Raw genomic sequence first — 24,945 nt, 5'->3', positions numbered from 1 at the left:
TTTTATTCCCATACTTGTTCAGAGAAAAAAACACTACTGTGAATTTATGATTTGAATTTCTTTTAAAGACTGAAGTTTGTAGGACTTAGTGCATATGCATGTTTCAGCAAGGTTGATAATGTATGGGAAGTAAATGAAAGTCAACATAAAATTGATATAAATTTATAGCAACCTTTATAACAAAAATTCTGAATGTACAATACAGACAAGCATCTTGAAAAAAAAAAAAAAAAGTTTAGACCTCAAGCTACCCTTCTCAATCCATATATATAAATCCATATAATAAATTCTGGAGCATGTCACCACTAGATAAAAATAAGTTGCATGTCAATGATAGCATATGTAACATTCTTTGGAATTAGGTCTGAATTTCTCTTTCAGGCTTTGCCTCTGTATTTCATACAGAGCACAGCAGAGGGATAATCCCTCGCTTCCATGAGGAGCTTCTGGTGTGTTTTCTCTCACAGCGTGCACGTGGGACTGAGCCAGGGCTAGGCAGAGACCTGTGGAATTGCTTGAGTACCAGGCACCAGAGGAGAGCTCTGCCTTCACCTGGTCCTTGCCTGGGAACATGGGCCATGGTAGGATGTCTTGATATTAATTAGTGTAGAAGTGGTGAATTAATACTGCTGAATTCCTGAGGCTCGTCATCCTACACCCTGGATTTTGAGACAAAATACGAAGACAAAATACAGTCTCTTTGTCCAAAAAGGCCTCACAGTTTTGAATGGCTGTAAACATATATTTTAGATTAAAAAGGCATTTTCACCACGCCTTTGCTTTAAAAAACAAAAAGTAGGAATAACCTTAGTTAATGTTAATATTATTAGAAATTCAGAAAACTAGAGTTAATTGTGAAAACTGAAACAAATCTGAAAACACATGATTGGTTTTGAAAATAATCTTTTTGCAGATTGAAGAGCTGACTCTTCATTTAATTTTTAACAAACTGCTAAAGATCACAAAGTCTATCCTACAGAAAAACCTAACAGTTTAATAAATATGCTGGAAACCATTTAATAAATTGAGGCAAAAGATCAGCACCAAATGTTGTGTTTCTTCTGTACAAAATTGTGTATCATGACACTGCGGAGCAGATTTTTCACTTTAGTCTACTTACAGTTCCCAGCCTATGCTGGGAACGTCAGAAATCCCACGTTTTTCAGTTCCTCTTGTCATAGAAAGATACAGACAATGTTCATAAAGATGTAACAGTAGAAGCAAGAGAGCAAGATGTACCCATTGTAGTTAGAAAGAAGTGTTATGGTTGATGTTCTACACATGTGCAACACCACAAAGCGCACTACCTTGGTGGTTTAGTTATTTAGCTTCTGACTTACAGTATTTAGGCAAACAAGACAAAAACAGCTACACAGCTTCTCTGACTGAAGAGTACCAAGACAGGATTTCCAGAGACCCATCCAACTCTATTACTGAAGGACTAAGAACAGGATCTTATGGCTGGGAGAACAGAGTTGAGGAACATTTAGGATTCAGTGCTGGCTTATGAGAATAATTTTTCTGCCAAACTGCTTGCCATACTTTTGGGCGTGAACCCATTTGTCTAATCCCAGACTCAACATTTTACAGGACTGAGGTTTTAGGAACAGCAAAGACTTCAGATACATGTGGAAGCAAGGCAGCATTTGTATTTCTTTTTTTTTTTTTTTTTTTTTTTATACTATTTTCTTACTTAAATTCCCTTTTTTTGGTTGTTTTTTTTTACTTCAGAGTAGCTTTTCAAAAATATTAACAGCCTGAAAAAGACAGAACCACCCAGACCAGTGAGGAAAAAACCTCTCAGTGCACTTTTAACTCCAACAGAACATTACAAGATTGTCTGATTTCCTTGTTTTCTGAAGCAAATTTCCACCGATGGCAGTAGAGAATGAGGCAAGAGCTGAAGACGTAAAAGCACATAAAACAAGATTCCTGGTAGCTACTTCTCTACAATGACTATTCATTCTTCTCTTCTAATTTTTGGCTCAGTGCTGTTTTATAATAGCCTTGATCCCACCAAACAATTTTAAGGACATAAATATTAATTTCAAGATTAGCTTGTTTCCCTTCCGGTATTTGAACCTTATAGGGGATATAAATGACAAATAAGCACGCTCTAACATTCATAGGAGCTCCTGTCTGTCACACTGGTGATTCTGAACAAAGGCTGCTTAAAGTAACACATATGAACATGCAGACTGTTGCCAAAATGCATGGTCATAGTAAGTCTCTTACATATGTACATACGGTCCAGTAACAAAACACAAATATTATAGTCCTAGCCTCTTCTGTTTAAGACTGCAGTTTCTAACTGTTGCATATCCTTTAGCTGCTCAAAGAGCTGAACAAAGTGAGTGTAGCAGATTATTTCAGAGAAAATAGTCATACAAAAAGTTGTAAATACTTTAAAGTGAGAAAGTTCCCAGAGCTCTCACTTCGTTTCCTCTTTGGTTCCTAATTAGGATTTGACGAGTTTGAAACCCTGTCCCGTGTCCAGCACTGTGGGAAGAAACCAACTCATTTTCAATCTTTTCAAGCACCTAAAACATGCTTTACAGACCCAGAACATATTGAGACCACAAAACCAGTTTGCCAAATGCACTAATGGATAGGTAATACGTGGGAAATAAATCATCCAGTGTTTGGCAATATCACTTCCCGTTGGCAAATGCAAAGTGTAGTCACTCCAGTGTTTTGACACACCATACACTGCTTTCACTGTACGACCCTTTTCAGACCAGCTGATGTTGCTGTCAGGGTTACAGTTGTACTCAACCCATTGCCTGGTGAAGTCACCAAGCTGTGGAGGGTCTGCTTCCTCAACGTCTACAACCTTGGCCATTTCTGCTCCTTGCACTGCAATGTACTGGTCATTTACTTTTCTTACTTCTTTAACCCAAGGCTGAGAGTTCTCACAGTCTAGAACAATGATGAGTCGGGAACAAAAAGTGCCGTTCTTTTCTCTCCACCAGTCCAAAAGCGTGTCAAGCCGTAAAGCATCACCACCTGCAACAAGGAAATACATTTAACGTTACCATGAAGAAAGTGAAAACTCTACAGAATTTTAACTGTGACACTTGCAACTTGAGTGTCCAGCTTCTCATGCTCTATCTCAGCTCACGCTCCAGCTATGCTTTGAAAGCGAATGCTTTTATTAAGCAAAGTTACCTATAGTGGGGATTCCTTCTGCCTAGTGTAGCGGATACTTCAGGAACTATGTAGCTTTGAAAAGCAGACTACTTAAGTGCGCAAGGAAAACGTCTTGCAAACAAGTGAATAAAACTCCACTGGCTCCACAGTGACTATTAAAGTGAAGAAATTATGTCTGCGTTTTAGCAAGTTGGAGCTATGATACAGATTTACAGCAAAAACTCTAGTTTGAAAATGTCAGCTTTAAAAAAAAAAAAAAGATGACTTTCAGAAGAGGTAGAAAAACATTATTTAAAATAACTGCATTTCTATTCCATCGTGATTTTCATTGTGTAGCATAAGTACATTTAGCAGTGTTTAAAATCTTGTTACTAGGAATTGAACTGCACAGATCAATCTCAAACAGAGTAGCTGACTATTATAGAATTCACATTTCTGTCTATATGGGGTGACAAAAAAGTGCTTCAAATTAATAGCTTGGAGTTAAGGCTTTGAGCCTGATATTGCAGTTATAGTAAAAGCAAAATTACAGGGCTACAACTTTGTCCAAAACAAATGCAAACCTGGAAAAAACAGCATCAAAGAAAACCATAAGAATATACAAACATACATTAATGACAGTCTTGGCACACGATCCGCAGATTGCTGTACTTACAATATTTACAACAGAGTGTATTTACAATAGAGATTTGTATAGAAGCCAGTTTCCTTTTTTCCTAGGTAAGCCTTCTGTGTCAATTATCAGTAAAATGTATTTGTTAACATTTGAAAGGCTTATAAATAAACTTTATTTTGGTGTCACTATGCATGGGTAAACTGTCCAAAGAAAACTAGTTCATCCTTCATACGCACACAAACACACCTTCCATTTCCAACCCTACTAACATCAAACACATGCATTGATCAGCCAGCACGAGATTCAGGCACCAAGCTGAGGAAGAAATCCATGTGTCTGGCCACATCTGGCTCTTAGTCAGGCTTCACAGGCAGTTAAGCTGACAATTCAGCAACACAGACAACACTTCAGCAGCCCAGCTTTTGCCTTTGCATTAGCTGAGAATAACATGACCTCCCAGGTCGTCTCACTGCTCATGCTTTATGCATGACTAGTTAACAGTTTCTTTTGTACACTGCTGTGTTACATCCTACCTTCCAACAACAGAGAAACATCATTAGTGAACTAAAGAATCCAGTAAGCCTCCTTTAAAGGATGTCATTATAAAGCAAAGACTACATGCTACTGCTGTGCTGTAGCAGTGCCTAAGCCAGCAGTAAGATGCTCCTTTCTGTTAGATCCAAATGTTGTATTTCCTGGTTGCCATCCCTCTTAACCCTCTCCAGAGGCCAGAGGACGGCACACATTGCAGGAGATAATGACCAGATGTTCCACCTGCCACAAAATGCCACTGCCCAGCACAGAGTACAATCAAATATCCTTAGTCTTTTCAGTTTATACTTCAAGTTACATTCAGGAGCGCTGCTATCTGGCAGGATTATCAAGTTGTGCCCCATAATGTATCTAACTCTCACAATGGGAAACTGAGCACAAAAAAGGATTAAAGACAAGCATCAACTGCTTGTTCCTTTTCTTTCTGTGACTATAGATTATCTCTGAGTAGAAGCTGAAGATGTGCTTGGATAGAGAACTGAGAAGGAACTGCTAAGAAAGCTGAAAACCACCACATTTATACACTGTATTTTTATCACAGTAACTCTTTTTTATTGCAACTGGTACCTTCACCCTTATCTGAAAAGTAAAGACAGAGTTTAATACAGACTATAGCTCTCTGAACAGGTACACAGAGATCTCAACTCCTCTGCCACACTCCAAGCTGGCCAGATGTAAGCCATGATCTGGAAGCTGTTGAATTTCTGCATCAGCTTTCATCTGTACATAACCTAACAGTGTATGCTGCTGGCTGGAGGCAGTCTTGCAGTTAACAGGCTCCACACCTTGTGTGGACATGCCTGGCAACTGCACGGGGTGGCAGCTGCTCTCAGGAACAAAACCACCGTATTCTCAGAGAGGTAATTCACCCATATTGGCCCACACTGTGTTACATCACTCCTGCTGAGTACTGCTGCGGCTTTTTTAATCCGCTGATAAAGATGAAGCCTTTGAGAAAAAATACGCATTGCTCTTCAGCATGTGTAGTACTTTGGGCCTGGAATTGCACCAAAACAGGTGTTTGGCCTCCAGACGAAGACTGACCTGTGGCTGAACAGCTCAGCATGACCACACGCAAAGCTCCAATCTGTCTACACTGCTCAAGAGCACATGCTCCTGTAGAGAGACTGCTGACAAGCAGACAGCAGCTCACAGGCAAAGTACTATCTGTGAAAATGAATTCTGTCCCAGGAAGAAAACAAGTTGCAAATTTTCAAAGTTATTACTAGAAGATTCACTTTTTGCACACAGAAGTATCAGAAGCCCCATTCCATACAGCAAGAGAGCAAGGCTAAGCCCATCAGTAATGTGAAAGCCTCACAGGTTTACCAAAGAACAATTTTTACACAGTTGGGATAGAACTGCATTATTACAAAGAGATCAAAAATGGGCCAGAAGAGGGGAAAGCAGTGAAGCCTATGCCAAATATATTTTTAGGCGTTAAAACAGCCTTTTATATGTGCATTTGTAGTCTTGAGGCTACAGTGCACCCACAAGGACTCCCAGAGTCTAGGATGTCAGCAAAGCATAGTTCCTACATGATACAAGGTTTGCTGTATGTTAGACCTGCTTTTCTAGCACGGGATTTACACATGCTTCCTACCACTTTGATTAATTCTGTCTTTTATAAAATACAGAGTACATCTTAAGGACACACAGGCAATCCTTCATGACAGACTAGCTGTCACAGCAATACAGAACGTTGTATAATTCACTCATAAGTAAGTGTGCTGGTTCTGTCATGTCCAGGGAATGAGAAGAGATTATGCTTGCTCAATACAGTGAACAAATATTCCTCAAAATACAGGGAAAAATCTGTATGTAGAGCAGGAAGGGGTCATTTCCATATTACTTTTCTGGAATAAAAACCTGATCATTAAAGGCGACTTTCTTTGAAGGCAACTTCTTGAGCTGTAAGTGCAGTAAGAAATCGTGTTTCAACTTGTAAGAATACATTTGGGGTCAACAATAATTAGACATTTTTGAGAACAACTGTAAGAACAGTTAGTTTCAAAATGTTTTTTATCAGAGTGACTAAATACTGAAAAATGACATAGAGGTTCACACAGTAACATACCTGACTGTCATACAGAGAAAGGTAAGGAAAGAACTGCTTCTTTAGATCAAGTTAACTATAGTAAGTGTGACCAAAACAGAAATTTTACAATACTTTTTCTTTTTGTAAGAAAGAATTCAATGATTTATAAAGTTTATCAATGCCAAAACTACTAATTAAAAAATCCATGTAACAGTTACCTGCTAGTGCCCATTCACCAGAGCCATGTGAGTGACCACTGTAATACAAAATATAGGTATCATGTCTGGGTCCATCTGCAGTCCGAAGTTCAAGAAAAGACTTGATCTTGGAGTGAAGGGTATCAAAGGACAGTCCACTTGTAGAGTAGTCGCAGCCGTATGTCTCAATCATGTGATATGCAAAAAATCTTTGAATGGCATTAAGCATGCCTGTAGACCTCAGGTTTAACTCTTGCACATGATCAGGTGGAAGAAGAGTTGGCTGGCCATCAGGACTAAAGAGAAGAAAAAGTTATGATCAACAACAGTTTCACATTTAGTGGACTTTTAGCAATTGGCAATTTTTTTTCTTCCCCTGTGAAATATTTTCTCCTCTATGAAGTAGCACTGCTGTAAATTCAAATTGACTTGAAATGTACAGCTTCCAAACAATGCCAAATGCTGTAGTTAAATGAGGAGCCACTACCTCCTCCTCCCGTCACACTTGTTCCACTTCAGAGTGTAGTCTTTACTCAACCCCATACAGGTAAGTGACAGGGAGCGAGAAAGAGTGTCTTTGGACTTAACGCTTGCTTGTTCTGCTTGCACTCTGAACTTGCTGAACGAAGATGAGCAGTGATTTGAACATGCTGGGCTTCATCTATTTCCTGGAGTCCCAGTGAGAATACACTGCCTTCAGACAGGCACTTGTTCACACACAATTGGAACCAAGAGCAGGAGAATGAATGCTTATCTGCACAAAAAAGTCTTGCAAGCGAGTTCCAACAATAGACTTTGAGAAATGCAGGTACACATTTTCTTTGGATATTTTGAATTCATATATCTCTGTTCCAAAATAGCTTTTATTCAATATGGAACTCACTTATGCAGATACAATAATTCTTACTTGTGTGTGTTGTTCAGATGCTGATCTTTCAGCATCAGAAGCAAGTTTCAGATAATGGCATTCACTGCTTAGAAAATGAAAGTTCTAAGAAAAGGATGAAGTGGACCTGGAACAACCCAGGTATCTACAGGTATGTGTGCATATATACCTCACCATGAATACATAATCAACAAGACTTAGGATTACAAAATGCATGCTTTTATATACATTAGATATGTAAGTTTTCATAGCTATTCATTAGTCATGACAGTAAGAGGTTTGGTACTTCAAGATACCCAGTGGAATTAGTTACTCATTCTTTTTGAAAGGTGAAAGAAATGAAAAAGAAAACTAAAAAATTGTCTGTTAATTAAATTTGTATTTTCTTATTGAAAAATACATGCAACAACACTGGATTGCCTCTATTGGCTAACAGCTCATGTATGCTACTGTGAAGTTGAAGTGCACAGTAACTATACCTGCAGAAGTTGGTGGGAATCACAACAGCATACCCAACACACGTTCCTCCCAGGCAGTTTCCCAATTCATGAAAAAGCCCATGAGCCATGGATTCCAGAGGCAAAACGATGAGAAATGCACTCATGAAGATCCCATTGGTTGGCTAGAAAGAAATATATATATAGAGAGAGAGATTTAGGTATGGCATGAAAAACCCGTCCTGTATGCTGGTTATGGTTTTTAATAATTATTTCCTGTGTTTGATCAAACATAACTGGATCCTGAAACATGGAATGTGAGTTATTTTGCATAATGTAAGCTTATTTTTCCACATGTTGTTACACAATGAAGTACTTTAAAGAGAAGTGAAAGCTCAATTTGGATATCTGGGGAGAAGGTGGTTGGCAAGCAGGGATCACTCTTCTGAAAGGAATGCATTTGAAATCACTGACAGCACAGGATTTAGGTTTGAAAACCCTGATCATAGCTTAGCTTTACCTATTTAAGCAGAGAAATCACATGCCACAAAATTATTTAGTTGCATAAAATAAGTACATTGGTAAATATCAGCAGGTAAATATCAGGACTTAATCAGTAGAGTACCGCACAGAGTATCATGTACCTAGCATAAGATGACAACATACTATATTGCATCATTAAAAATACACATTTAACTATTCTTGCTTTTTAATGCTAAGAGATTTTAAAAATATTCTTAGTGCAGGCTATTTAATGTGTCACCCAAAGGATGACTTATGCGAACATTAAGAACATTATTGCAATTAAAAGACCATTCTTTATCAGCTACACAAATATCAGATGAGAAAGCAAATCTACTACAAGACTTTGTAGAGCCCATGCAGCTAAGGCCCTACATGAAACTTTCCTGTTTTGTAGACAGAAAGCAGTTTTGGAAAAGATTACTTCAGTAAAACTCACTGATACATAAATAACTTCTGTGAAAAAAAAAAAGTTTTAAAAGTTATGTTGCAGACACTAGTACTAATAAATGGTATGGTTATTCACAGAGTGGTTTGGATTGAAAGGGACCTTAAAAACCACCCAGTTCCAACCCCCTGCCATGGGCAGGGACACCTCCCACCAGAGCAGGCTGCCCAGGGCCTCATCTAACCTGGCTTTGAGCACTTCCAGGGATAGGGCATCCACAGCTTCTTGGGCAGCCTGTGCCAGTGCCTCACCACCCTCTGAGTGAAGAATTTCTTCCTAATAACTACTCTAAACCTACCCTCTTTTAGTTTAAAGCCATTACCCCTTGTCCTATCCTATACTCCCTCACAGAGTCCCTCCCCAGCTTTCCTGTAGGCCCCCTTTGAGTACTGGAAGGCTGCTATAAGGAATATTAAGTATTCATGCTTACGTAGCAAACGAAATATATTCATACCTTATAGCCTTCTGTCTTTAGAACAGTCTTATGACCTCCCAACCACACCTATTTTTGTGGCCTCATTGCATAAACCTACAGTATTAATGGTTTTTTATTTATTAATTAAAAAAAAATCTGGATATTCCCTTATTAACAGTCTCAGTGATTTGATGAGGGCTGGTAGTTCACTTTACACACAGACAAAGCAATTTATAATTTGGAAAGTAAATGAGTCTGAAAAAATGATACCTAAATGGAGTCAGTTCTTGTCGACACACAGCACTAACGCAAAAATATCCAGTTTTTAAGACCAGAAATACTGCATGACTTTTCAAGTGTTACTTACCTAATGTGCCTCCTGAGCTAAGAAAGAGTGTTTGCTGAGTGTCCCAGTTCTAAATAGTGCCCCATTGTACTCCTGACAGAAGGATTTCACTTGTGTGTCCTTGAAATGGTGACAGCAATACTTTTACCACAAATAAACACCCGGATCTGATATTACCTAATAACTAACTGATAACTGGTAACACTACTCTCAAATAACTGATAACTTAGCTGATAGCATTGCTCTCAAATTCCACTACCTGAAGCCACTAGAAGATTATGGCCAGAACCAATGATGCTTTATAGAATTCGCTACAAATGAGAAGTTTGTTTGTCTCACTTCTAGTGCTGAAAAGTGAGGCCAGACACTGAGCAGACGTCAAATTAGAACTGCTAAGGAGAGCTTCCCATTACCCACAGCCCTGCACACCTCATCAGAAAAGTGCATGTAAATCTGCTAACTGCTTGGCTTCAAAACCAGCCCAGATACAGCAAGTCTGTAAAAGGCGATAATGCTCTTGTTAATACTGTAATCAGATTTCGTGTGGTATAATGTCAACTGATGTTTTGGTGCTAATAATTTCAATCCACAAGGAGTAATGCATGCCTATTAAGTGCACATACATTATAGGAGATTCTTATCCATCTCGGGAGCTATCTTGCATCACTCTGGATACATTCCTTTCCCATTCCCCATCTTGCCTACTACTCAGAGGGTCAGGATTGATGAGTGAGTTAGGTTAAGTTAGGTATTTGGGGCAAGTGCAGAGAAGCGTTCAGCTAGTGATTCTTGAGTTGTGTCAGAGAATAAGGATTTTCAGAATAATTTCCCCAAAACACAGTGTAACAATTATGGTGCAACCTGAACTTGTTCTGTTGTAAATCAGGAGAAAAACAAAACAAAAACTTTTTTTTTTCCCCAAATGCATCAGCAAAAAGCTTGTTTTTGTTGCTCAGTTTCCCAAATATGCTCTGAAAATGAAAAGGACTCAATTAAAAAAAAAAAAAAAAAAAGTCGTGTTAATGTTCATTCTATAGAAAGTTGTTAAAGTATAACACATTGATGAAATTGTGGAGCTCTCTGGCTGAACTAGTTTCAAGATTTGAAGACTTACTTTTGAAACTGTAGAAGCCTGAAGGTAACTTGCCTTAAGTTATTATGCAGAAATTGAAGGGCTCATCTGGGAAAGCTTCCTATTTATGATCAATCTGAGGATTTTCTAAATCTTGGAAAGACTGAATGCATGGACCGTGAAGTATTATAATCCATTTTTAGAACTACGGCAAATTCAGCTTCTCCGTCATATGATGTATACGACTTTTTCAGATCTTGTTATACCAAACTGCTCTTACATTGCATTAGTGTTTTGATCTGAGCGAACATATTACAAAACAAAAAATACACCTGACCATAAAAACTACAGCTACCAGAATATCATAAAAATACTACTGTATCATTACTTGCTATGACTTTTTATTTTAAAAGTTTTCTTCCAAACTACTGTTTTTCTAAACACTCCCTGCACTCCCCAAGCCCCTAAAATATATACAAGTCAGTAAGCCTACAGGGTGTTCTGCAGTAACAGAACTTGAGATCATCAAAAAAGTTAAGTTTTCACCAAATTTCTGACCAAGTCTGATTTCTAAAAAAAATATTTACTTTTAATTGCTGAAAGTATTCCTACTAATACAAAGCTACCAGCAGGAAAATTCACAAGTACTTGTCAGATAAAGGCCCTATATAGAAATGGTAAGCATCACCTCCTACCATAGAATGGCTCAGGTTGGAAGGGACCTTAAAGAGTATCTAACTCCAACCCCCCTGCCATAAGCAGCATGCCACCCACTAGATCAGGTTGCTCAGGGCCTCATCCAACCTGGCCTAGAACACCTCTAGGGATGGGGCATCCACAGCTTCTCTGAGCAACCTGTTCCAGTGCCTCACTACCCTACAAGTGAAAAATTTCCTTCTAACATCTAATCTAAATCTCCCCTTTTTTTTAGTTTAAAACCATTCCCCCTCGTCCTATCATTATCTACCCCAGTAAAGTGTGCTCCATCTTTTTTTATAAGACCCCTTTAAGTACTGAAAGGTCGCAGTGAGGTCTCCCTGGAGCTTTCTCTTCTCCAGGCTGAACTCCCCAGCTCTCAGCCTGTCTTCATAGTAGAGGTGCTCCAGTCCTCTGATCACCATTATGATCCATCTCTCTCTGTATCCTGCTTTTAATTTGTACCACATATTAAAGAGGAAAGGGAAATGCATTCTATAGTGTTATGAGTCATCTCAGATCCATCTGAAGTTTCAAATTCATCTTCATTTACTGGCCATCTTTATGAAGTAGAGAAATATATTGTTAGGATGGATATTTTACACGTATAGGCATTTATGTAATGTAAAGATGCTGGCTGTCAGCACTTCTTCAACAATTTTGTTTTAGAAGAAATATATCACTAAGTAATATAAGAATGATTAATAGTGTTTAGAGCAGCTCCGTAGTAATAAAATATTTTAATTTAGTGCTGCAAAAAATGACAGCATTTTAAAACACCTAAACTATAACAACTTGAAATAGCAAAAAAGAAAATCTAATTAAGCTACGAATTCATGTAAATCTTGAGACAGGTCCCTCTTTTAAGATAACAGATAAGATGCAAGGTGGAAAGTTACTAAATCCAAAAGATCTGATGACTGGTCCTTAATGCAGCAGATGGCCGTGCATACATAGCCAGGGCCACAAAGGGATTCTGTTCTTTCATCTGTTGAACCCACTTTCAACTGCACTGGCAAACTTGGCCTAAAGTAGCCCTCTGTACTCCGAGTGCCCATTGACCCCAGGCTGCACCTAAAGCAAACAGAACACAGGGACCTGCACAGCAACAACACTGAAAACATAAGAAACCATTTTATCTTTTTGTCTTTGGTGGCTGTTGTTTTTGTCTGTTTGCCTTTGTCTGTCTCATTCTAAATGAGTACTTCTGAAATACACAGTGCGTTCGCAGTTCAAAGAATGTGGAAAAATAAAATGAAATAAAATACTTCTTGCCTTTGGCTACTGAAATGACAGACAATGAGAGATGGGTGACATTTGCAAGTAGTACTATCTTTCCCCTTCCTTTAGCTTTTCAAGCAATACTGAATGGTTAAATGTCGCTTTGTTAAAACACCAGAAGTAGTTACAGGTATTTTGTATCCAAAATATATAATTTTATATTCATGGATAGGATGACCCCATTCCCAAGGAGAAAACCACTGTTGAAAGTGAAGCAATTCTGACAGAGTATTTAAGGATGGAGCGTTATTTACATGTGACTGAGGAAAATAACTAAGAGGAAGAAAAAACTAAAGAAGCATTAATTTAAATTGGAAGCCAGTTACAAAGACCTACAGAAAAGCCCTTCTGATTCAAACAGAAATAAGTTCATAACCAGATGTCAACTTAGATTATCACAGAACCTCTGAAGGTCACCTGGTCCTACTGTCACCCTGCTGAGGGACAACCAGGGAAGGTGCCCAGGATTATGCACAACAGGCCAACACATCTGAGGAGGCTTACACAGATGTTTTTGCCTATTTGTGAGGAAACATTCTGCCCTGTTTTCCATTATCCAAGCTGAATTTATCCAATTTCTGGTTTTATATATCCCTAAGTGCCTGCACACACATATAAGCAAATATGAAACAAAGCTGCTTAGCTCCTCTGCATTTATCGTGCAAAACCAAAGACATATACACTCAGTGAAGAAGAAAGCTCTGGAGAAAAAGACTAACTTGATAACTAATCTACAGACATTTGAAGGATAGCTTATTCCAAATGAAAACAAGAGCTATGCTTTTACAGGAAAAGAGAAGCTTGCAGATACAATGCACATCAACAACCAGGTGAAACAGCCTTAGACAACAAATTATTTAATGAAAGAACAGTCTCTGGAGAGCAATAAATAATCAGCTACCTCTGCCTATTAAAATAACACTGGGAAAATCTAGAAAACAGTTTGCAGAAAATAGCCATCACGTTCCCTGCCAGGCAGATTTAACGTGTTGTTTCCCATCTCTGACCCCTGCTCTAATCCCAGGAAAGCCCACGCCGTTGCACAGATGGAACAGCAAAAGCAGAAGGGGTTGTCAATTTACAAGCACATTAACTTGAATCCGGAATATTCGGAATGCAGCAATTTGAATTCTGAAATTAATGAGACTGACAGCAAAGCTGAGCATATTAGCCAGATTCTGTAGGCTTACAACAAATACTTTCTCTTGTCACAAAATAACACTGGTGCTGCCTCTCAGCATTTCGCCACGGGGCTGTGGACAAGGCACGTTAACTTGGCTCTGAATTTCAGTCTGACGGCACTCATCGTGATACAAGGAACATAACCAATTGCTCCTTATTACACCATCCCAAAGCCCTGAGCCTAACTCAGCTACCAAAAGCACCCAGGCTCATGTGAACTCTGTCCTCATCCATTCTTCTCAGGTGAAGGGCTGGAAGGAGGCTCCAGAGGTCCCCGACAGCCTCAGGCAAGGTGACACCGACCAGGTACATCCAGGTACTGACCAGGATGGGACCAGAGATGCAGGCAGCCCAGAAGGGCTTGAGCGCCCCTTCAAAGGGGGGAAGATGGGCAGCAAAAATAAAGAGGGTAAGGGGTCAGCTTGAGAACGGTTCAGCGGGGCACGAGAGGGATTTAGGACCTAGCTGAAGAGATGTGAAACAGAGGGGAAAGGGGAAATGATGGTGTTGTGAAAGAAATGGAACACATGAGTCCGTAAAGAAATTGTGAGGCTGATATGCAAGTCAAACAGCAAGCCCAACAACAAGCAAAGCCCAGCAAAGACCGGATTAAAAATACAAGTCAGAAAGAAAAGCAGGGGTAAACAAAGGGGGAGTAGATATGATTTGCATTCAAAACAGTTATTTAATCTGCAACAGGAACAAAAGTACGTGTAAGTAAATTCAGAGGTTACTTAGAAAACTTTTTACTATTCAGAAAGCAATCTGTTCTTATAGAGAAGTTAAAAAAAAATCACCACCTTTGATTTTATTAAAGCATTGTGACCTGAGCTTTCAAAAACCTTCTGCACGACAGTCACACTGCATAAAGAATACAAAATCACTAACTCTCCCCAAACAAGAAAACACACACACACAATAAACTGACTGTTCTTCCACGAACAATTTGAGTTCAACAGTACTGCTCACTTAAGCGCAAGTACTCATGCATATCATGAATACGATTACTAATCCATAAAATTCACTAAAACCAAGAATAATGTACTGAAAGCACTTCATTCCATTACTTTACCTGTCTCTGACATAGTTCATTTTTCTCTTGGTAATACTAAATACGGTCTTCCAGGGATAATAATTCTCTTCAGGCAGTAATTAAGCAAAACTGCACTGCTACCTTGGCATATAGCACTTAACAAAATCTGATTTGAAGTTTCTGAGAAAAAGATTCCTCCAAACCTTTCCAAGAACTATGCTTGCAAATTCCAAGCCCTTCATCCCCAAATTTTTCATGATTTTACTAGCTTCCAGAAGAGGTAATGCCTGAGTCATCTGCACGACTTCTGCTGGATCCTATCCTAACCCAGAGCCTAATTACAGGCATGAGTAATTGCTGAAATGAGTAAGTACTACTGGAGCTAAAGAGGCTATTGATCTGACTAAAATTACTCACACAAATGTAAAGGCAGCGCAGAACGCTTCCTGCAGATTTCACAAGGAAAATTTTCAACGGGTTTCTGCTGACGAGTCAAGGTGTCTTTCTTCTCCAGCTAAAGCAGGGATTAATCTCACAAGCAGACCGTGTCACTATTGAAACATGTCCCACTGAAAAGCTGTTACTCCATTTTTGAATGCAATCAGCTTTGACAAATTACTTCTACACTCCTCGTGCTTCCTGAGGTCATCCTCCAGCTTCAGCCAGACTCGAGGGCTCTGCTCTTCACAGTTAAGTGTGATCTGTTAGAGAGGGATTCTGCTTTCAGGAGCCCCAACCCTTCCCAAGCACACCTACAGCCCCTGGCTTCTTGCAAAGGCTAGACTCCCATCGAAGCAAGGTCCTCAGCTAACAGGGCTTCACCCACAGCAGTTCTGCGTGAGTCACAAAAGCCCTGTGTGCACAACAGTGAGTTAATTCTCCTCATTTTAAAGGCCTTTCTATGAAACGAGATTATTAATATTTTTTCCTGGCAATTTTCGTCAATCAGCATGCATTCTAACCACCAATTAGCAGACAATTTTCTCTTTAGGCCTTGACCTCTTATACATGTTATAGTTATACGACGCACTGATATTACAGATGTTCAAAGGGCATACATAGCATTTCTGTAATGAAGTTCTCCATGAAACAGAACCCCTTCCATCCGCTACCCCATTTCTGGCTATAAGATAACACACACAAGCGAGCCTGCTTTTTCATATGCTAGGAAGCAACTTTCCAAGGCGCGGACTTTTAGCCAATTCTATTCATTATGCAAGAGGCCAAATGGCAAACCATTAAGCAATTCCAAGCCACCTCTCCTATTGAATGCAGTGTCATTAAACTAGCTTTCAGTACATCCTCAGACAGAGGAAAGGTATAAACACAAAGTGCTTTGCCTTCTAGGTTACACTTAGTACATTTCAAATACAATTAGCACTTACTAAAATGACATAAATCCCAAATTGCAAGTTGCAAAGACTGGAGACAGTACTGTTATTTTACACATGCAGAAAATGTTAAGAAGGAAACTTTAAAAAGAGCAAACGCATTTTCAGGAACTTCTGACTCTGGAGTACTTCACACTCCTAAGAACATAAAGAAAAAATATGTTGCAAATTTAACTAAAGACATTCTCCTCGTTGGATCTTTGGTGCAGCCTCGTGCGGTCCCCCTTACCTTTTCATGTTAGGGATGTATTTTTTATCTCAGAGTCCAAATGCATGCCTAGGAAAGACTGTAAGGATAGAATAAGCAGGCGTGTTTTTTGAGTACTCCAAATACTGGTGGCTCTTGAGCCAGACACGGGTTCCTTACAGAACATAATCCTCAATGAATTTGTCCCCAGGGACTGTGCAGTTTCCCCTTGAGCCTGTATGACTGCTCAGCACACCGTGATGCCCACTTCTCAGCTAACTTGACTCTGTAGGAGGAACTGTCCCCATCTGTCTGGCTCATTCCTGCTTCCTGCCAACTCAATTCCCCTCAGCTCTTGAGCTGGGACTTACTGTTACTTCTCCACATCACATATAATATTTCATATTCCCACTTCGTTATCTCATTTCCACGCTGAAGCATCCCCACATAGTCATTCCTTCCATGGAAACTACGTTAGGCCTCTTAATGAACTTCATCACCCTTCTCTGAACCTTCTCCTGTTTTCTGATCTCTAGGATGGCATGTAAAAATTGCACAATTATTTGAGATATTGAAGCTATATTTATACTTATAATATATATATATTATAATATATATTTATAATTTTATTATTTACTAATATATATAATAATATATATTATTAATAATATATTTATAATATTATAATATAAACATATTTATGATTTATACTGTGGCATAATGATACCTCCAGTCCTTTCCCAATACTTCCCAATACTTTTTTTTTTTTTTTTGACCATTAAAAAACATTTCCACAGAAAGGCATCTAACAGCCCTAAGGTCTTTTTCTATTACATCCCAATGTTGGTAACTTTTTTTTTCCTTGCATCAAGGGTTTCTTAAAAACAAAACAAACAAAATTCAAATTCCAACCTAATAATTAGGAATTAGGAATATATTTATACATATTTAAAGAGGAAAAGCAGTGAGTATTTTTAGCAATTTGATTTGTCTCTGTTATGATATGTGTAAAGCATCATAAGGAAAGTACATATTCACTGCAGAAGTTTGCTGCATTACCATTGAGTTTGCTAGACCTTTGGAAACAACACTCAAAAATCCTGCAAAGGACTCGAAAATAGAGTCTTGAGGCCTGCAATTCCCCCTAGAAAGAAGAAAAAAAATCTAGTTTCCTTAAAGTTCCAGAAAAAAAAAAGAAAAAAAAAGTCCTGCAAGAGGGTAAATCGTATGCTCATACATCATTAATTTCTTATTTCTAATTATTTTGAAAAATGACACTATCCAGAAAAACAAAGAAAAGGCCACAGCTCCTTGCAGTCACTATAATAAATGATGTATCCATTTATTAAGTCATGCTCTGACCAGGTCTGGTAAAGTATTTCGTTTTCTGACAACAGATGAAATAGGCTCAGTGATCTGTGTGGCAAACATCACACCTCTGAAACAGAAATGATTTTGGTTGGAGACAAGTGCATTTGCAGTCTTAAAGTAACTCATTGATGTAAATACATAATGGAAGAAACACAAATGCAGTAAAATAAATGCCAATATAATTTTCTACTAAAATTATTATTATTATAAAAACTGTATTTCCTGACAAGTAAAAGAATGTGGTCTGATGCCTCTCATTTTTGCCACCACCATTACTCCCCTTCCCACCAAACAAGTAACAAACAACCTATTGGACAGAGGCGGTGAGCAACAGCTTATCTTATGTACACAGAGGATGCCAGAAACTGAAGTTAGCCAACAACAAACTCTAAGTTTTTAGCTGAGCTGCCAGCTTGCTCTTTGTGAACTGTCCTGCACAAGTCCTTCCAAAGTATAACAGGACTTCTCCAAAATTGGAGAGGCTTGGAAATTATCAAACATGTAAGAGCCGCAGTTATTTCTGGGCACACAACAGAGACAGAAAAAAAAACGATGAAGAACTATCAGCACAAAGAGGAAAACGTAACTTGATGAGCTTGAATCCAAACCTCCCTGCTTGTGTACCTGCGCTCAGGAAGCAGGCCCTGAAGGCAGTGCCCGCATGTTTTAAGCAGACCAGTTGGGAGAGGGAGCCCTGCCCATGGGGGCTCTGTCAGGACACCCTGGTGGCATCTGGTGTCCAGCTGCATGTGGACAGGTTCTGGAAGCCACCAAAATAAAATGCCTTTCTCCTGTGACTACCTGGCCAGCCTGTCTCCTGTGACATTCCTGGCTTGTTCTGACTTGTTGGGTATAAATAGGTGGAGGGACTCCACCCAGATCACTTCTGTAATTATTAACTAATGCATATCAAGGACTTTAAAGGAGTAGGTTAAAGACAGAGAAACTAGTAAGATTACTTGAGAGATGCTAAGAAATTTGCTTTTAATGAAGAAGTCACCTGGAAAACCAAAGTTAAAGATTTGCATTTTGCTTGGTGAAATCCCATAATTCTCAGTAGAAAAAAAACATAACATGGAAGTCAACAATAAAAAGGCTCCAACTCTGAATTGCTTAGCCACAACACACCACCAAACGGCACAATAATTTTTAGGAGCCAACAATTCTTAGGAACGTTCTCAAGAGGGAGATCAAGATAAAGAGATTATTACCTGCCAAGAGACTGCCCCCAAAACAGCAGTTGCGACAAGGCTGAAAAATACTAGCTGTTCTGAAATTAAACAGAAGTGACGCATTCCTTTGGATGCCATAACTCTGTCAAGGCTGTTGTTTTCTGCACGGTGGGTATAGTATATCTTGTGACAGTCATTTAGTTTTGTGTGAAATCCCCAAAGAGTTATAAAAAAAATCACATGACAGATCATCCAAAAAATTCCAAAAATAGAAAAACCAGGTATCACAAAATACCAGAGATCCAAATCACGTAGCTTAAAGGCGGCAAGGATGAAAAAGATCAGTTCAATGACTCCAACTGAGATGACAGAAAGCCTTCTGCAAATCTTACCACGGTACAGGTAAGGCTTCCATCGTTCAGTAACAGAAAGTCCACTGAAGTAAACGTCGAGAAGGGGATCTGAAATCAGGCAGCTGAAGAAACAGGCCAAGGCAAATGGGTTTGTGGGAATGTGCAGTGATGGAAAAAAAAGTAAGGATGCAATGGCTCCAAAAATTGCCAAATTTGGAATTGCCAAAAAAGACTTCATACGTAAGTCAATAATTAACACGGCCAAAGCCATAACCAAGAGAATGATACTCATAGATTCTTCCACCAGCATAGTTGTGCTGGCAATTGCAAACCCAACTAGCTCCAAGAACTCAACTGTTGTCAGCAGAGTCGGTCGATGATGGATACAACCACAAATCCTCTCAACCAAAGCACACAATACCCTTAAAACAATGGCAGAAAGGAGCAGATATTTAGTCGCTTCTTCTTTCACATCATTCTTGAAGGCAGAATTATTAAGAAAACAGAGAAGGCCAAGCAAAAAACCAAACCAAAGATTGGAGAGACTCAAACTTGCTGTTTCCATTGAAAAGTAGTAGTAGAGTATGCTGGCAATTCCAAGAACAAAGAGTCCCAGAATAAATATTACCAAAATCAGTGCATCTGCAGTTTTTTCCCATCTGACATAAAGGCCCATGCAAATGGCAACCAGTAAATTGATTCTGGCAAGATAGCCCAGATATCTGACTGATGAATGCATGTTCACTTCTCTGTTTGCTTCTTCTAGCCTTGTCATTGCTGCATAGAGACAATGACTAACACAGTAACGCAGTGACCTACACATGTAAACTGCAGTTAGGGGGTTTTACCCACGTGACTGAAAGAAAATATTTGGGTTTCATCCAACAAATACAATGCAACACCTGTCTTCTGTAATATCATTGCAGTAACAGTGGTCCAGAATCACTGAAGTTCTGGAAGAAGAAATAAAAGAAGCATTAGTAGAAATTAATTCCATTTAATCATATACAGCCTAAACATGACACATTCAACATCTAAATTAAAAACCACATAATGAATATCAGATAAGTGTATTCTCAAAGGTCAGTCAAATTGGGGTCATTATTAAAATAAAATGTTTTTCACGTAAATTTAATTTCATAATTTGAACATAGGAAAAATTTAAGCCAAAGCCCGTTCAGCTTTTTACTGAGTAACACTCATTGGGTATCTATATCGGATATCTACGGGTATCCAAAATATTCTTACGATACCCATTATCTTCTAAAACATTTCTCTATTGTTTTAAAGCATTGTTTTATTTCACCATCACATTTTATAAGTTCTCACTTTACACTAAACATTTTCAGTATGTTTTGCAAGACTCCTTTTTAGTAGTTGAATAGCTACAAGGGTTTACAAAGAGAACTTCACAATCAGTTAATGAGCTTCAACACACAATAGATCACAAAAAAGGCAATTATCATTATCTCCGCTTCTGGGAAGGGGAATAGATACACAGTTTATCAACTGGTTTGGCATTCAACATATTCAGAGATAAAATCCAGCCTTCTTTTTTTTTTTTTTTTTTTTTTTTTAACATCAACTCAAAACCTTTATTTGCACCTCTATGAGACACTTTTTCCCCCACCGAAAAAGACACACAAATAAAGCGATCAAGATAAATATTACATTTGGAATGTAAGCGCTCCTACCCAGACCCATTTGACCACCACCGTCTTCTTTTCAATACAGTATAGGAACACACAATAATATTCTAAGACAGAAACCAGCAGGTGGATCAGAAGAAAATAAAGAAACAATATGATCAGTATCAATATTTTTCCCTTGCTAATTTTCCTAAGAAGCATCACAAATTAGAAAGGGCCTCAGAACAACCAAATTCCCTTAGTGAGAACTTACTGAAGTCCTGTGTAATAGTTATGTTTAAGTGTAACTCTTGTTTCACAACATATTAACAAAATGTTTATTACCGAGTACAATTATATACGTTACAGGCAGTCTCCAGCAAGTAAGAAGACTCATTTGTAGCCTCTATCATTTCTGAAGTAATTACCTAATTGCCCATCTTTCAATGACTTCCGAAGAGTTAATGGTATGAGAGAGCAGATAATGCCTCAAGAACGCTTAAAGCTAGTGTTATAGCTTACTGCTTTCATTTATAATGCTGGGGAAGTATTAAAGGACACTTTGACTGGAACTCTTAAGACTTTGTTCTCTCTCTCAATTTGTATTTATTTATTTATTTTAAGTCAGTGAACACCAAAAGTATGGGACTGATTTGCCTATCTGCATTGGCTTCTCTGAAGACTGACATGCCTTATCAAACCAGCTTAAGTAACTGGTGCAGCAACCAACTACGCCTAAGGAATCTTAGTTTTTAAGTTACTTAAAACTGATGATGTGTATTTTCAAATTATCTTAAATACCTAAGATACATTGCAGATATTATTTGGAAAGAACTGTGCATTTAAAATCTGCTTAATTAAAACAGCATACATACCATCTACTCAAAAGAGATGGTTATTACATAATGCCATTGCAAGTTCTTTGGACTTCAGCAGTGTATTTTCATAGTACTCATTATTATTAATGTATGATACATATGAACTTAATTTTGAACTGCCTAGACACTTAAGATCTTGTAATATTTATCCCCTCACCTAGTAGAATACTTTCAACCTTTCCTTTGTTTCCTGCTTCATATAGATAGCACAGCTCAGTTAGCTATCATATTGCTGGTGGCACCGTATCAGGTATTACAGCACTGGCCTCACTCTTGTATTCCTGTAATACAAACAACACTCATGTTATAGACAATCTGAGCCGTTTATTTAAACTCCTGCGTGTCTTCTCCCCCCACAGCAAAGTCACCAGTTAGCTCACATTGAAACCGTGAGTACAGAGGTGTGATTTCATATTTTCTTCCCTCTCTCAGTACAGATGCTTGACTGCTGCTGTGCTGAACCACATTTGCCGTCCTGTCCCGCTGTCTCACTCACTGAACCTTTCTGGAATCCCTCTGTGACGAGGGACTGCTGCTCGAAGTGTGTGTGCAGACAACAGCCTCACACAAGCCACCAGACTGGCCCACGTACAAAAGGGGTAAGCTCCCAACGAATGTCCAGCTTAAAATTCTGCCACTGTCACTAAACCCTTTTTGGGTAGGATCAGTACAGAAGCAACACCACCACCCCCCAGCAAGCAAGCAGCCACTCTGAGAGGCAGAAATCCTCTGCCCCGTTCAGTGTGTTGCTGGCAACAGGTCATGAGAAATGTGGCACAGAAGCTGCTGCTGCTGCCACCAATGTGCCTGCACGGGGTGCCAGCGCGGGGAGCACGCATGGGTTTAGAGCAGAAAGGCACAAAGCCTGCACAAGTGCTGTTATCTGCAAAATGACAGCTCCGACCTTGAATTCAACCTCCTCTTCCTGGCTTTCCACCGAATCAGCACAAAGATGGGCTAGTAAACCCTGCTACTGACTGTGAATATCCTCCAAACCAAATCGCACGGTCAACTTTCTGGTTAGAAGAAGAAAAACTAGTGTTTTTGTGATTTAGATACCAAATCGCACAGATATTACCCAACTGCTGTAACACTGCGATTTCAATGGGAAACTTCTAGAGCCGATTTATTCTTTACAACATAACTATTTGCTACTTTTGTCACTCATTTGTATTTAGACTTTGAGCAATGACATTACAAAGTTTATTTTATTTAAAGTAAGGGCCTTAAGGTTTCAGGTCGCAACATCTGCACTAAATATTAGAGCAAATCAAACGTAGATGCCAAGTAAACAGAACGCACGCGTTTCTTTTTAAACACTCATCAGTTTTTGCAAACCCGTGTTTTTAAGCTGAACCTAAAAACTGCTTTAAACTTGAGCTCAACTATCTATAGATGTTCAGGAACAGTGCTCCCAAAGCAGTTTTTAACGTGATTTGTAGGAATCGAAAGAAAAACCCAGAAAAGCACGCTTTAGTACTGTAACAGCAGTTGAGTTCCAGTTTGGGTGAGGCCTCTCGAAATTGGATAGTGACGGTCTCTTGGCTGGAGCTGGCCTCCTGTTTTATTCACCCAGTTTAGCACAAGTTTACAACAAAAGAAACTCCGGGAGGCTTTAAAAACAAAAAAAAGCAGTATTTATACAGAGCATAAGTTGAGTGTTAAGCCTCGGACCGACGGCCCCTTCCCAGCGCCGAGCCCTCAGGCCGCTGCAGGCACCAGTCTCGGCGAGGGCAACGCGCCCGAGGGGTCCCCGGCGGGGCAACGCCGCCCGCCCCGAGCCCCGGCTCCCCAGATCCCCCCTCCCAGGGCCCGGCAGTCCTCGGGTCTCCCCGCCGGGCCGGTGCCGAGCCCCCCGGTGTGCCCCGGCCCCGCCGTGCGCCCCCTGCCCCCGCCGGCCCGGCCTCACCTCCTCGGGCGTCCCGACAACTCCCCGCCCCCCCGCGCAGCGCCGCCGCCATCTTAGGGCTGCGGCGGCCCGGCTACGGGCAGCGCGGAGGCTCAAACGGCGCCGCCCGGGCGCTGCCCGAGCACCGGGCCCGGCCCGCGAGAGGGATGCGAGGGGATCCCTGGAGGCCAGGGCGAGGTGTTGGTGGGGGAACGGGCACCTCCGCCGCTCCCCCGCGGTTCGAGGAGCCGGAGGTGGGGGTGCGGCGTTCCCACCCGCAGCCCCTGCCGGCTCACGCAGGGAGAGTTCAGCAGTGGGTTGACAGGAATGAAAGCACGTCCTCCCCTACACACACACACAAAATGGAAGGCTGGTGGGGTGGAAGGAGGGAAAGCAGGCACACGCCCTGTCAACCAGCAGGTGCTTGGGACACACGAGGGAAGGCAGTGTGGAAATGAGGAGGCGTGCCTCCCATCCTTCACTAGCAGCACCATTCTGCAAGAACCCAGACAGGCTCGTACCTCCCAAACTAAAGCTTCCACCCCCGTTTTATACAAAATGCCATCCGTGTTTCATTCACAGCACTGCCTTGGCAAGCGCAGTCAGGTGGGGGAGAGGAGGAAGCTCGTAGCCCTTAACGGTGCCATTGCTTACACAGGCACAGCAGCGGTAGCTGAGCTGGAAGCGGAGACAGCCGCCACACAGTGGCCCCTTGACCTGCCACAGGGCTGGCTTTCTGCAGGTTCATGGCCCTCCTTCCTGGAATCCCTTCGTCGTGGGTAACCCCCTCCTTCCCGCAGACAAGCAGCAGCAGCGCTGACTGGCAGCAGCTGGCCCCTCGAGAATCTGAAACTTAGTCATGCTTTCTCTTCTGCCTGAAGCTGCTGGACAACTGAGTCACAGGAACCCCTCCTAAACCCTCTCCAGAATTTAAGTAAAACTATCCCATAGGCCTAAAAATTATGCTTTTTTTTTATTTTTTAAGTTACGAGGTTTTCCTTTAGAAACACCTGCTGTGGATGCTTTAGTTGCATCATGAAAAACACTTAATTGAACCTATTTCATCAACTGTAATTTAGGAATACACTTCAAGCAACTACTTGTTGAGCTTCCTAGGTAGTATTTTATAGGAAATGTAGGAAAAAGCAGCTAAGTTTGCTAACTAACTAACTAAGCAATGCAAGTTTGCTAAATGTAACCTTTCTA

The 24,945-nt window shown here is 40.1% G+C and overlaps 1 protein-coding gene across 2 annotated transcripts; it reads right to left on the bottom strand.

Moving 5' to 3' along the window:
• Nucleotides 1-1,711: 1,711 nt before the first annotated feature.
• TMEM168 (transmembrane protein 168) lies at nt 1,712-24,014 on the bottom strand. Of its 2 annotated transcripts, none has more exons than XM_035332302.1 (5): nt 23,761-24,014; nt 19,032-20,298; nt 7,919-8,061; nt 6,575-6,849; nt 1,712-3,006 (listed from the first exon to the last, which is right to left on the bottom strand). In XM_035332302.1, the coding sequence occupies exons 2-5, from the start codon at nt 20,166-20,168 to the stop codon at nt 2,459-2,461; spliced, it is 2,103 nt and encodes a 700-aa protein (XP_035188193.1). In that variant the 5' UTR covers nt 20,169-20,298; nt 23,761-24,014; the 3' UTR covers nt 1,712-2,458. The 2 variants fall into 2 exon arrangements, with proteins under 2 accessions (XP_035188193.1, XP_035188199.1); XM_035332308.1 differs by lacking the exon at nt 23,761-24,014 and adding an exon at nt 22,009-22,571.
• Between the last annotated feature and the right edge of the window lie 931 nt (nt 24,015-24,945).

The sequence above is a fragment of the Oxyura jamaicensis genome, chromosome 1 (assembly GCF_011077185.1).
Source record: "Oxyura jamaicensis isolate SHBP4307 breed ruddy duck chromosome 1, BPBGC_Ojam_1.0, whole genome shotgun sequence".
Classification (NCBI taxonomy): Eukaryota; Metazoa; Chordata; class Aves; order Anseriformes; family Anatidae; genus Oxyura; species Oxyura jamaicensis.
The sequence above is the reverse complement of the archived record's forward strand: the minus strand, read 5'-3'. Positions and strand labels throughout refer to the sequence as shown.

Bases quoted from the DNA above. Each gene is read 5' to 3' on its own strand.
- TMEM168 (XM_035332302.1), bottom strand. From the start codon at position 20,168: ATGTGTAGGTCACTGCGTTACTGTGTTAGTCATTGTCTCTATGCAGCA. The intron at 8,062-19,031 runs GTAATAATCTCT...ATTTCTTTCTAG, and splicing joins TGGGGGCAGTCTCTTGGCAG to CCAACCAATGGGATCTTCAT. The intron at 6,850-7,918 runs GTATAGTTACTG...TCTTCTCTTTAG, and splicing joins ATTCCCACCAACTTCTGCAG to TCCTGATGGCCAGCCAACTC.